Source organism: Thalassophryne amazonica, chromosome 15 (genome assembly GCF_902500255.1).
Source record: "Thalassophryne amazonica chromosome 15, fThaAma1.1, whole genome shotgun sequence".
Taxonomy (NCBI): Eukaryota; Metazoa; Chordata; class Actinopteri; order Batrachoidiformes; family Batrachoididae; genus Thalassophryne; species Thalassophryne amazonica.
In genome coordinates this window covers 63,517,844-63,532,154 of record NC_047117.1, presented here as the reverse complement: position 1 = coordinate 63,532,154, position 14,311 = coordinate 63,517,844, and the positions used below count along the sequence as shown (strand labels likewise).

The 14,311-nt window shown below is 43.4% G+C and overlaps 1 protein-coding gene across 1 annotated transcript in view; it reads right to left on the bottom strand.

Moving 5' to 3' along the window:
• sept9b (septin 9b) overlaps window positions 1–10,394 on the bottom strand; it is a 201,661-nt gene extending 191,267 nt beyond the window's left edge. Inside the window, exon 1 of the mRNA XM_034187387.1 lies at window positions 10,264–10,394. Within this exon, the coding sequence (XP_034043278.1) occupies window positions 10,264–10,285 (22 nt within the window). The 5' untranslated portion in view covers window positions 10,286–10,394. The remainder of the gene's footprint in view (window positions 1–10,263) is intronic.
• Between the last annotated feature and the right edge of the window lie 3,917 nt (window positions 10,395–14,311).

Genomic DNA, 14,311 nt, shown 5'->3' with positions numbered 1-14,311 from the left:
CATATCCACTGTACCGGTGTCTCTGACCGAACGGTCCCCACTTAAAATCCCCCCCCCCCCCCCCCGCTTTCATTGCGCATGTGTCATTATGGAGCGTCAGCAGCACTGATTTTCACTGAGCTTCTGCTGAAAACTGCACTCCGGTCATCATCTATCTCAGCGTTAGATATCTGAAGCTTTAGTTCAACAATCATTTCCACATAAATTCAGCATTATTTCACAATAAAAGACAGGGGAGCGATCAGCGTGCCACAGCAGCACATCTGAGTCTGACTTGCTACACCCAAAGTAATCATCAGATGACAAAGTAAAACCTCTTAAATCATTCTAAAGTCAGTTTTGAGCAGAAACGACGTGATAATCAGTGAATCGCTACTGACGCTCCAAAATGACATATGCACAGTGAAGGCAGGGAGGACCAATTTTTAGGGGGCACCATTCAGTGCGCAATGCATGTTTGCATTTTATATCACCAGTTATACAGCTTCATGATAAAGTGGAGCAGAGAAGGATTTTCTTTCACCAAAACATTAAATCTAGGCTTGCATCACAGATGTACCTTCTGGCAAACTGTAGCTGAACTTTCTGCAAAATATGCAATATGCACAATTTCACAATCACAATCACAACCACAGAAGTCTATAACTTCTTCTGGGTTGTCTGGGTGTCTTGGTGGCTTTCCTCACTCTTTTCTTACTTGCACAATCACTCAGATTTTGAGAACAGTCTATTCCACACAGATTTACCATATAGTGCCATACTGTTTGTATTTCATCATAATTGATGTAAATAAAGTCCAATACATATTCAGTGACTTGAAAATGCTCATGTATCCATCCCCTTACATGTATGAAGAAAACTGGCAATAAATATGATTATTTACTGGTATTATACCAAAGAGGCCCATTACTTATGCAACCCATCATCTTGGCTTTTATATTTTTTATTAATTTATATTGAGGTGTAGAGATTTACTTTGAGTTTGAGTTTAAGGAAGATAATTTTAGAAATTTTTATTTTGAGAAGCCTGATTTACTTTTTGTATTTGAAATGGCATAAACAAATGAAAATGTGTGAAATATCAAGGGGCCCACTACTTTTGGAGGGTACTGTATGTAGGTAGATGCCATAATTAGCCATGAAGGGCAGCTACAGGTCAATCATTTGTATGAAGCTCAAGGTCACTGGGGTCACTTGTCAGATCACCATAGACCTTAACGTCTTTCTGCCCGTGGTCCCTAGTAGTAAGAAAATGCCTAAAGCGTCACAGTGTGGACAACAGGGGATGAGAGCACACAGACACATTTTGCGCTTCCAAAAACCTTCAACCTGGCTTCAAAAAAAAAGAGGAAAAGGTTCATGGAGCGCAAGAGATACTATTGTCCCCAATTTCATGCCGCTATAAAGATTACCACAGGCAGCATTGTGACAAGTTGTGGTGATTGGCACAAGAGGTGGAAGAGACAGCTACATTTGTTGGAGCTTCATTTAAAGAAGTCAGAGTAAAGTGAAGTGGACAAACAGGGCCACTCAGAAGCACGTCTGTGATGCAGATATGTTTCAAATGAAGTCATAAGTGAGTCAACAAATTGCAAACTAAGTACTTGCTGTAAACATGCATCAATTACAGGATGCTGGAAAAAGTAAATAAACATTTTAATGAAAGTCTAGTCAGCAAATGCACTTAAATTTTAAATAGAGATCAAAACTAAAATATTTATGTGACTAAAGCAGGAATGTCAGTGATGCAGGCTGTGCTGATCTGTAGATTAATTTAGGATTTCTACGTGGAGTTTTCTTCTGTAGCTTATTTACAATGGACAACTCCAAACAGATATGTGTAAAATCGTTGCACCCGGTGATCTTGGACCCTAATATGCATATGTCGCGGACATGACAAGCGAAGCTCTTCAGCATCTCACCATGTCATTTAGGTCCTTGAGATTTTTTATTTTATTTATCTATTTATTTTTGAGTAAATGCTTTAGTGGAGCATGAGCATGGCATTATTACTGTAAAGTGCTTTGAGCATCTGATGCAGACAGAATGCGCTATATAAATGCAGTCCATTTACCATTTAGCTTGTTCGGTAGTAGAGAAGCTTGAATCTTCGACTGGACTGGGTTGCTTGACGTGAGGACGTTTCGCTTCAAATCACAGAAGCTTCCTCAGCTAAAATTCTTGCTCTGGTAGTCTGACTTCTGTCTTGACTCTTGTAGAGAAGACTAACCGAAGCCACAAAAGCTGGAGTTTTAAACCTAACCAGACCCCTCCTACCAAGAGGCAGACTGCTATTGGCTAGTGACTAAACAATTGCTCTAATTAGCACCTATTGTGCTTTAGTTAGCACCCTCCTAATGACAGGGCAGCTGTCCCTCCTAACGATGGGACTGACGCCTCTCCTGTCAACTCTCCTGATGACGTGAATGACTCATTACCATGAACAAACAACTGAAACTGCTTTGACCTGAGTACCCCATTGTAAACAGGGGATAAAGCGTGTCTCAGACCCCCTCCCCGGTTAAGGCTGGGTTTCAACTGTTTCACATACAATGCGTCCTTCACTCCTCTCTCAAACCATTTCCTTTCTCTGGCTAAGATTTTAACTTCCTTGTCCTCGAACGTGTGGTTAGTGTCTTTAAGGTGGAGATGAACTGCAGACTGGGATCCTGTCCTTAGGGTGAACTAATTTCTGTCTCAAGGTGTTAACAGGTTTAACGTAAACTGGGATTTTGTACTATCTGAAGATCCTCTGTAGTTTTTCCCCTACTCCTGATAAATAAGGGAGAGACACTCCTCTTCTTCTTGGCTCTGTCTCCTGTCTGTCTGGTCTCTTTGTTCTTTGGGACTTCTGCACTTAGTCACTAGCCTATAGCAGTCTGCCTCTTGGTAGGAGGGGTCTGGTTAAGTTTAAAACTCCAGCTTTTGTGGCTTCTGTCATTCTTCTCTACAAGAGTCAAGACAGAAGTCAGACTACCAGAGCAAGAATTTTAGCTGAGGAAGCTTCTGCGATTGGAAGCGAAATGTCCTCGTGTCAAGCAACCCAGTCCAGTCGAAGATTCAAGCTTCTCTACTATGGAAACCACCTGGACAACTGAGAGCCTTCACAGAAACAGATACCTTGTTCGGGGTCGCCACAGTGGATACAGCCAGATCCGCTTGGGTAGTTGGCACAAGTTTTACGCCTAATGCAACAAATAAAGGGTCCGTACACAGCAATCAAACATACCGGGTTGAGAAATCAGGAAGCAACAGTTGAAACTTATGTCCTGGCTGCCTAGTTCCCTTGCCCTGTCTGTCCTTTTTGTGTATTGTTCATCTGTTTCCCCTCCAGGTGGCGCGCAAGTAGAGCTGAGGTGCCATTCTCGCACCTGAGATTCATCTGCTCCTCGCACCTGTGACTCAACTGTCTTTGATGATCAGCGGTGTACTTAAACCCCGGCTTTCAGCTCATCAGTGCCAGAATCTGAGATCAGCTTGAGACCAGATACCAGCCTGATAACAGAACCTACTGAGAGATTTCAGAGAGACTTCCTCAGCATTGGTGTTTCCAGATGCCTTCCTGTGCTGGTCTCCATGCCACGACATCTGCTGGCTTCCATGTTGTGCCTCCTGTGTTATGAGTGCAATCACTCACCCTTGTCTCCTTGTCTCCTCAGAACATACCTCCGTCCTCGGCTCTGTTTGCGGCCACCTGGCTCCGGTCCCTGTCCTGGATTCCAACCAGTTCCTACTTCACGGATTCCAACCAGTTCCTACTCCTCAAGCCTGGTTCCGTTTGCACTGCAGCTCCCAGCTTTCACCGCCAGGTGCGGGTCCTGTCTTCACTCTCCAGGCTCCCTCATCCAGTTATTTACTTCTTTTGCACATTTATTGTGAATAAATTTTGTTTTGTTCATTCCTGTTCTTGTCATTGTTCCCAGTGTTTGGGTCCATTGCCTGTTTGGTTCGGCTCCACCTGAACCCATAACCATAACACACTATTAGCAGTAAGGGTTGGCAAGTGGACATCAAACACAGGAGAAGAACCCAAGTAAGCAGACATGAGACCAAGACAATCTGGCACTGGAGTGAAGGGCTCTGGATGGCTATATAGTACATGATTCCATTAACAAGGATGTAAGAGTGTTCATGAAACTGGAAGCCCAACTGACAGGAAGTAAAGCCAAAGGAAATACACAGCAGGTAACAAAATAAGAGCAACAGGAAACAATAACACAGAGGAGAATTCACTAGAGATTGCTGGAGAACAGCAAGTACAAAATCACAAGAAGGGGAATACAGACACCACAGATGTGAACAAGGTCTTCCCAGGTGTCTCTCATTCGCAGGCTGAAGGCCGAGATAAGTGAATCTTTCAACAAGTTTGTTTTTTGAGGTTTTATCAGGAAATGGACACAGATACAAGAACACTCAGCAGAAAAAAACAGTGAGATGGAACAGACAGGAAAGAGATGGGGAAAAAGTGGTACTGGTGTGGAGACCTGATGAAGTGAAATTTGGGCAAGGGATTTGGCTCGAAATAATTGTTCGGTGTGGTGGAGACTTGGTTTTGTGAAGTGGGGGAGTGACGGGGCATGAACAGCAGCAACCAGACTGACAAGCTATGTGGGCTTGAGAGCAGCTGATGTGAAGATGTAGAGGATCGAGGTAAAGCTGGTGAGACGTTGAAATTAGAAAGACTGAAGAATCAAACAACACTGCTACCAGTGAGCTTCCTCATGAGATAGATGAAGCCTGGACCTTAGGGCCCTGTCCCACTGGCGTTTAGGAGGATTTGAGTATGGATTGCGCACAAAATTGGCCCATATTCGCTTAACATCCGCAACATGCGTGAAACATGCTTGTATGAGTCGGCTGACACCCGCACATGTCCGCAATTATCCACAGAGGCACGTTTTTCAGTTACCAGGATTTCTGAGCTGCACAAAATTTTGGCTGCGGATGACATCCGCCTTACATAGTCCATACATACACAATACATACATATACATACTCAATCTATGTGCTGTATATTCGCTGTCATCTGCTGATATCCGCAACTGACAGGGATCTGCGGCTTGGCAGCGGACTGGGGCAGTGTGTAAAACGGATATTTTGCGTGTCCATCATATTCACATCACGGACTAAAATAAGTTGTAGCGACTGCATACAGAGTGGCCACGAATAAAGCGTTTTTATTACGCCTGCTTTGCATCTGATTTGCGGTGGATGCAAATCAGATGCACTGTGTTCACAGCTGGATGCCGTTCTTTGTTCTACCGGCTGCCACACGCTCTGTGCTGGACGCTGCCTATATAAAATAATTCGTGGCGGATTAATCATTTTATTCTGCAAATTGCCTGTTGAAATCGGCTCTAATCACCTCCTGAGTTACAGAGGAAGCTGCAGCTGGAGCCGTTCGCACGGGCAAACGGCTCCAGCTGCAGAAAGCATTTTGAGCCGTCTAAAAAGGTAATTATTTGACTTGTTTACATTGTCAAGGCTTGATAAAACAGTTGCATGTTTTTTCCTTCTTGTCTGCAGCTGTTACAGTATTTATTTCTGTGTTTATAACAGATTTAACTTGTTATAATCCTTCAGACGAGCTGCGTTCTGATGTGATCTCGCCTTGTTCACTGCTTCTTTACTCCAATCAACTTGTCCAAGTCCAGCAAATGCTCCAGAGGCTGTATTGTTGGTGTGAGTAGTGATGCCGACAGCCCGAGTGTGCTTCATTTATGACCACAATGCAGATGCCATGCATGCGCAACACGTGCACGATTCATAATACACCATAATACTGCCGTGATAATCGCAATGCGTCGGATCCGTTTCCTCACTACATGCGTTATATAATCGTGATTGTTCTTCATATATTAACTATACATTATTAATATATCCATAATTCATACTGGGACATTTGTCATTTTGGGCCATTTTTGTTGCAGACGATCACGAACACCCGTACTTTGTATACTCAATTCATGTGCAATTAATCCTCTCCCCAGTGGGACAGGGCTTAGCTCTTTAAGGACACTTGTAAAGTGAGGCTGTATAACCACATCTACCATGCTGTTTGTTGCTTGGAAACACACAATTTACTTTCTGGGAAAATTATTTTTGTTGCGCACCACTGCGATTGGCTCAGCTGTTTAAAATCAATACAACAAGCGATGTGACGATCATAGAACACATACAGTAATAACACAAACACTTTTCTTCAGAGCAGACATCTCGGTTGGATAGGAGTTGGAGACGTGGGCCATGATACCTGTATGTGTCCTTAGACAAGACACTTAATCTGCTCTGTCCCAATCCACCCAGCTGTAAGTGAGTAAATGGACCGCATTTATATAGTGCTTTTCATCTGCATCAGGACGCTCAAAGCGCTTTACAATTATGCCTCACATTCACCCATTCACACAAACACACTCATACACTGATGTCAGGGTGCTGCCATGCAAGGCGCTCACTACACACCGGGAGCAACTAGGGGATTAAGGACCTTGCCCAAGAGCCCTTAGTGATTTTCCAGTCTGGCTAGGTTTTGAACCTAGGATCCTCTGGTCTGAAGCCCAACGCTTAATCACTAGACCATCACCTCCCCATGAGTAAATGAGGTCATTGACTGGGAAAGTAACCTGAGATGGATTGGCATCTCATCCTGGGATAGTCATAGACTCTCATCTGCTTCACACTACGTATCAGAGGTTAGGCTCCTGAGCCTGTACAGCACTTACTGCTTCTCTTCTATCTAATACACCAACCCCGCTCTAGTTGCATATCGTGTCATATACTTGACACCCTCCTGACCTGGCCAACAGGCATCACGCAACCACCTCCTGGTAACCTGTGCCATGTTTGATTATGCTCAGCTGTAACTATCACTTTTGTTGTTATCAGTTTGTGTAACATAATAAATAACCACTACGATTAGTATAATTTCAGCATACACCACTTTGATTTCACGTTTGTCATTTCTGTTGTCGAGGCAGTACATAATTTCTCTCTCATTTCCAGACTGAAGTCATTCTTTGTATTAGTTTTTATAAAATGACTATGTCACTTACTCTCCCTCACAGAATGTGGCCACCACATGTGACAGTAAAGACAAATAAATGGACTGCATTTATATAGAACTTTTCCATCTGCATCAGAAGCTCAAAGCGCTTTACAATAAAGCCTCACATTCACCCCATTGTGAGGGTGCAGCCATATAAGGTGCTCACTACACACCGGTAGCAACTAGGGGATTAAGGACCTTGCCCAAAGGCCCTTAGTGATTTTCCAGTCAGGCTGGGATAGGAAACGAGGATCTTCTGGTCTCAAGCCCAACACCTTAACCACTAGACCATCACCTCCCCACAAATGACACGATGAATGGATCATCTTAATCCTGCACAGGATGGGAAATGTAAGAGCCACTCAGAGGCAAGATGAAGGTGTCGCAGACGCAGGATGCTGACACGTTCATCTCAGCACCAGCTGTTATCATTATATAAACAGAGTCCTAAAGGATCAGGGTTGGGCTTTTGTGCTATTATTCACGACAACAGGCCAAACTGAACGATGCAGCACAGCTCCAAAAGCAGGAAGTACCTCAGCCCAACACTTCTGCTATTGAGAAACGTGTGTTTTCTTGCCTCTGCTTAGCTGTTCTCGTCTCACTGAAGTCAGCTTTTGCTAAATTTAAAATATCTCCGTCTGCATATTATGAATCGCCCACACGGAACATTTCACACATGAAGATGACAAATGACATTGCAACACTACCACCAAGTGGTCATAAAAATTAATTTGCAGTATGTCTGCTTCATGGATACATGAGGTCATTGACCTTATTATCCCAATCAGAGATCAATTTGGTTTATTTTTTCAGTGCAGATTAAAGAAATACTGGCCAGGATGTTGTATTTAGTGCTATTTGACAAACAACACACTAAAATCTGTTTACTTAGTGTTTAAAAGAGTCAACACAATTGAGGATGATGCATGAACCTTTCCAAATTATTGACTACATCTTGCCTGGGAGCCTGGACTGGTGCCATGTCTCACTGAATCAACACAGTACAGAACTACCTTTGGTCGTGGATGGAAACCACTCGTCATCATCTTAGATCACTGTTGCATTGGTTTATTCATTTACATCAATCATTAACAAATACAAACAGGATGGTACTGTAAAACTGACTGCAGTACCTAGCAGTATATTATTCAACTTATTCCAACTTTGTTTTATGTGATATAAAATAGAAAAACAATCCTGCTTTTTGGATTGATCTGGTTCTTAAAAGTTCAAAATCTGTGAATATGTTTGTCCTCATTATGTGACCATTTTATTTGGCGAGTTACAAGATAATAATATTTATTGATTGGGAGTTATAGTGTTAAACTGTGAGGTTGGACTACCTACAGTATGTATCTTTTCACTCACTGCACTGACAGGATAACACATGCCAAGATTCTTCCAAAGCAGAGGAATAACATGACCCTAAAATGTGATATAAATGCTCTTCACAGGGTACAACATGGGCTTTCCTTCCATGGCCGCTTCTCTCAACCAGCAGAAGGAATGCCAGTTGGAGCACTTAAACAAGTCAAACAGCTCTCCATGTGTATGTTTATTGTAGTCTTGACTACATTCTTGGTCTAGTTTCCTCCATCATGAAAGCATAGAGCTATGCGATGAGAACTACTGTCTCATTATGAACAATAAATGGTGTGGGGCTTCCATGCACTAAATATGCACATGTAAAATTATGTAAAAAAAAAAGAATAGAAAGGCTTGGATTAAAACCCACACAGAATAAGTGTCGCTTCATTGTCTACACAGAACACAATTAAACCACTAAATATTTACATAGAAAATACTTGTTGGCTGGTATATTAAACTGTAATATTTATTTATAAAAGCTTTAAATGGCCCTTCAGTCTCTTCAGTACTGAAGCCAACACTGAAGTGCCAAAAAACCTGCAGTTCTGAGAGCCTGAATGGGCCTTTAAGCTGGTTCCAAATGAAAGTCACTTCTCATAGACCCCCATGTTAAAATCCCCAACTTTGCAGCAGAAATAAACATATTTTCAGCTGGACATAAAAGCTGGTTTTGGTCTATATAGCTAATTTTGTCGCTTTGCGTGACAGCTAGTGCAAGCCGGTGGGTCCAGGGCCCAGCTAAAAGATGCTGCTAGCTGTAGCTGCTAGTTTCTGTGGACTCAGGTGCATTATGGTGCATGTTATTACTTCTGAGATAATAATATGGTTTGCTGTGCTGTGTTACTGTACTTAAAGATCATCTCAGAAGTTGGTGCTCCAGTATTTCTGTGAGTAAAATTTTAGTATTATACCAGTTTGCATGTTAGCATCATCAGCACTGTTCAGGTATTGAAAGCTTAGTGACGTTAACTCCATTGATTGCACCACACTTACTGAGGCCATATGCTTGTCATAACTTTTAAGAGCCGCACCCAAGCCACCTGTGATGAAAATCACTGCCCAAACCACAAAAATATGTTAATCAAGCACCTGAACCAAGGTCAGTCTGTTAGCCTTAGCTTGTTTGGTAACTATGAGATGGGGCCTGCTCGGGCTTCATGTCTGCCAGGTCATGGTAGTCTTACAGGTTGGCCCGACAGTAGGCGAAGTCAGGCACTGCCAACATAGGGACATTTGGAACCATCCCGTTATGAGCATCAAACTCAAGTTTAAAAAACTTGCGGGTGGCGTGACTCAGGGTTTGTCCCATACATATAGTCTCCGCTCAGTCACTGAGCAATATGTAGCTGGATTAACTGATGTGAGCTCTGCTCATGCAACTTAAAATAAACTATCTGCATCAATCCCAGTTAACCTGACAACTGAATATCACCAACATAAACTCCATGTGCGATCACACTGAGAAGATTCCGCTCTCTCCAGCGACTGATGTATTCCACTGAAGCCTGCAGATGACCGCGACCTTATGCATCGCTATTCTGAGAAAGTGTCTCTGACAGCTCATCATACAAGTTTAACTGGCAGTCGCACTCCAAACGCCAGCTTCAAAACCCTGCGTGCGCTTTCCAGTGAGCTTAGCTGTGGTCGCCCACTCAGTGAGTGACACGAAAAGAAGAAAAACACATCAGACAGAAAGGGAACATGTAGACGGAAAGACGTCTCTAAACAGCTGCTGTGCACCTAAAGTGGCCGTGGAAAGCAAAGAAGCTTCTGCCTATAAAGTTGAACAAGGAGACATAAATAAGGTCTCAGTGTTAAAGTATCACACAAGCTGGGGAACAACTTACCGGCTATTCTGTCTCGCTTCATAATTCTGCGTCAAATACTCACATGGAACCTGTTTTTTTCCTCTCCACTTATTTCTTCCCTCCCTTTTTCATGAAGACTTCCCCTTTCTCCAGACTTCTCTGTCCCACTCTCTCAACCCTCCCTACTCTCTCCTCCCTCCCTTTCCCTCCTTCTGTGTCACTTGCTTTGACTCTGAGGTTTAATGTCTTCAGTCTGTCAGGACAACACGTGAACGCAGCATTTATTTTCAGCCACATGGAAATTCTCCCTCACAAATCGCTTGTTTTTCGCCAACATACTTTTAAATGCAAGATTTAATCTCAGAAACACACAAAGTGACACTTTCGTTTCCCCTCTTACCTCTTTTTTAGCTCCCTTTTGTTTCACTGAAACTGAAGTTCCTTGTGCTTCAGGTTCACTGATGTCTCAACAGACTCTTTGAGGTGAAGATTCAGTTTGTTTTGGCCGAGGCTTCAGACAGTTGCCAACACGTAAATGTCAGATTTGAAATCTCGCTCACAATTTCACGCATATTAATCCTTTCCACACACTGGAAAATCTTAGAGGAGGGTGTCCATGATGAACCAGGAAATTCCAATATTGTGTTGTGGTCTTGTTTAAACTGGGGTTGGGATGACTAAAAAAATCATTAGTTGTTCCCACCCCAAGTCAAGGACCAATGGTACCCAATTCGTCTTGACAATAAATTAATAAGGCCAACTCAAAACAGTGAAACTCCAAACGGACTTTAAATTAAAGAATAACTATTGACTCGGTCGCACATATGGGCACTCTGTCTGAGGTCTTAGCAACGCCAGCTGGTGTGTAAACAATCAGTAGCGGACAATGAAGTTGATGCGAGTTTTTAATTTTTACCACTGTTTTGTTTTTTAATGCCTCGGCAATGCGAGGCAGTGGGTTGTACCAACAAAGCCAGAAAGAAAATTAAAATGCATCATGACACACCAAGAGGACTACGCGTCACATCGATCATACGTTACTTTGGGAAAAACAATCATCAGCTGACCCTTCCTGCAGCAATTCACAATGCATACGCGACTTAAATGATATAAAATACAAAAATACCTGGTGTGTCTATGATGTAGGAATAAATATCAGGATATTGAACATCTTGCCATTCGCCCTATTGAGATATCCCATAATCCTTTGTGCACCAGAGAGTCGCTGTCATCTAAACAACATAGAGAATCCACATGACAATTGCAAATGAACATTATGCAACCAAAATGTAATTTTTATGCTTTTTATGCTTTTCATCATGTTAATAAGAGACTGTTGCATGAGACCCTGAAAACTTGCAAAACAAATATTCCAAATATTCCATGTCTGCTACCTTTAAACTGCATGGAATTTAATGAAGGCAAACCGTATTTCAGACATTTTATATATATATATATATATATATATATATATATATATATATACTCAACAAAAATATAAACGCAACACTTTTGGTTTTGCTCCCATTTTGTATGAGATGAACTCAAAGATCTAAAACTTTTTCCAGATACACAATATCACCATTTCCCTCAAATATTGTTCACAAACCAGTCTAAATCTGTGATAGTGAGCACTTCTTCTTTGCTGAGATAATCCATCCCACCTCACAGGTGTGCCATATCAGGATGCTGATTAGACACCATGATTAGTGCACAGGTGTGCCTTAGACTGTCCACAATAAAAGGCCACTCTGAAAGGTGCAGTTTTGTTTTATTGGGGGGGATACCAGTCAGTATCTGGTGTGACTCATGCAGTGCAACACATCTCCTTCACATAGAGTTGATCAGGTTGTCAATTGTGGCCTGTGGAATGTTGGTCCACTCCTCTTCAATGGCTGTGCGAAGTTGCTGGATATTGGCAGGAACTGGTACACGCTGTCGTATACGCCGGTCCAGAGCATCCCAAACATGCTCAATGGGTGACATGTCCGGTGAGTATGCTGGCCATGCAAGAACTGGGACATTTTCAGCTTCCAAGAATTGTGTACAGATCCTTGCAACATGGGGCCGTGCATTATCCTGCTGCAACATGAGGTGATGTTCTTGGATGTATGGCACAAAAATGGGCCTCAGGATCTCGTCACGGTATCTCTGTGCATTCAAAATGCCATCAATAAAATGCACCTGTGTTCTTCGTCCATAACAGACGCCTGCCCATACCATAACCCCACCGCCACCATGGGCCACTCGATCCACAACATTGACATCAGAAAACCGCTCACCCACACGACGCCACACACGCTGTCTGCCATCTGCCCTGGACAGTGTGAACCGGGATTCATCTGTGAAGAGAACACCTCTCCAACGTGCCAAACACCAGCGAATGTGAGCATTTGCCCACTCAAGTCGGTTACGACGACGAACTGGAGTCAGGTCGAGACCCCGATGAGGACGACGAGCATGCAGAGGAGCTTCCCTGAGACAGTTTCTGACAGTTTGTGCAGAAATTCTTTTGTTATGCAAACCGATTGTTTCAGCAGCTGTCCGAGTGGCTGGTCTCAGACGATCTTGGAGGTGAACATGCTGGATGTGGAGGTCCTGGGTTGGTGTGGTTACATGTGGTCTGCGGTTGTGAGGCTGGTTGGATGTACTGCCAAATTCTCTGAAACGCCTTTGGAGACAGCTTATGGTAGAGAAATGAACATTCAATACACAAGCAACAGCTCTGGTTGACATTCCTGCTGTCAGCATGCCAACTGCACGCTCCCTCAAATCTTGCGACATCTGTGGCATTGTGCTGTGTGATAAAACTGCACCTTTCAGAGTGGCCTTTTATTGTGGGCAGTCTAAGGCACACCTGTGCACTAATCATGGTGTCTAATCAGCATCTTGATATGGCACACCTGTGAGGTGGGATGGATTATCTCAGCAAAGGAGAAGTGCTCACTATCACAGATTTAGACTGGTTTGTGAACAATATTTGAGGGAAATGGTGATATTGTGTGTTGTGTGGGCCGCTGAAGAGGAGGTACTGCTGGCCCACCACCACAAGATGGCGCCCTGCTTGAAGTGCGGGCTTCAAGCACGAGAGGGCGTCGGAGCGACCAGGAGTGACAGCTGTCACTCATCATCCGTACCAGCTGTCACTCATCCACTACTCATCACCAACACCATAAAGGCCGGACTGCAACTCCACCTCCCCGCCGAGAAATCAACTACCAATCAGGTAATTTTCTCTGCTGACTCAAAACGTTGAGTAATAATGTGAACTTCTTTTGCAGCCGTTATCCTGTGGTGTTTGCCTTATCTGTGGGATTGGCGTTTGGTGTGATCAGCGACGGCTTCGCTTCACACTCCAATCAGATAAGTGGTTAGACAGGAGCTGCACGAGTGTGTGATTGGAGGTGGAGGTTCTCCCTCCTTTACTGAATACAGACTGTGGGATTACTGAGTGTGCGACCTCACACTCATCTGGACTGTCTCTGTTCTCTGCCAGCAGTACCGGGTCTGACTGCTGAAGACAGCGGCCACCTGGGGCGCAGGGCTTGGCGGCTCCGGTGTTCTTCAGCTCCGTTGGTGGTGGAAGCTGTGTGGATCCGGCTTTTCTCTCGCCAGGCGTCTTCTATCGTCGAGCCTGCCCACACGTCACCTGGTGTATGATTGACAGTCACTGTATTGTTATTGTCTGTACCTCGTTGTGTGATTCACAACATTAAATTGTTACTTTTTGGCTTATCCATTGTCTGTTCATTTACGCCCCCTGTTGTGGGTCCGTGTCACGACACTTTCACAACAATCGTGTATGTGGAAAAAGTTTTAGATCTTTGAGTTCATCTCATACAAAATGGGAGCAAAACCAAAAGTGTTGCGTTTATATTTTTGTTGAGTGTACAACACTTTGGGACAAAGAGGACAAACAGTGTTGTAAAGGACAATAATCAGGACGTTAAAGAGCAAAATCTTCACTTTCCCCCAGAACGACATGAACAGGAAGCGATTGCAGCTCGGCTTCTTGCATGTTTACATAAAACAAACACAATAACAACATACGAGGGCTGTCCGTAAAGTATAGGTCCTTTTTATTTTT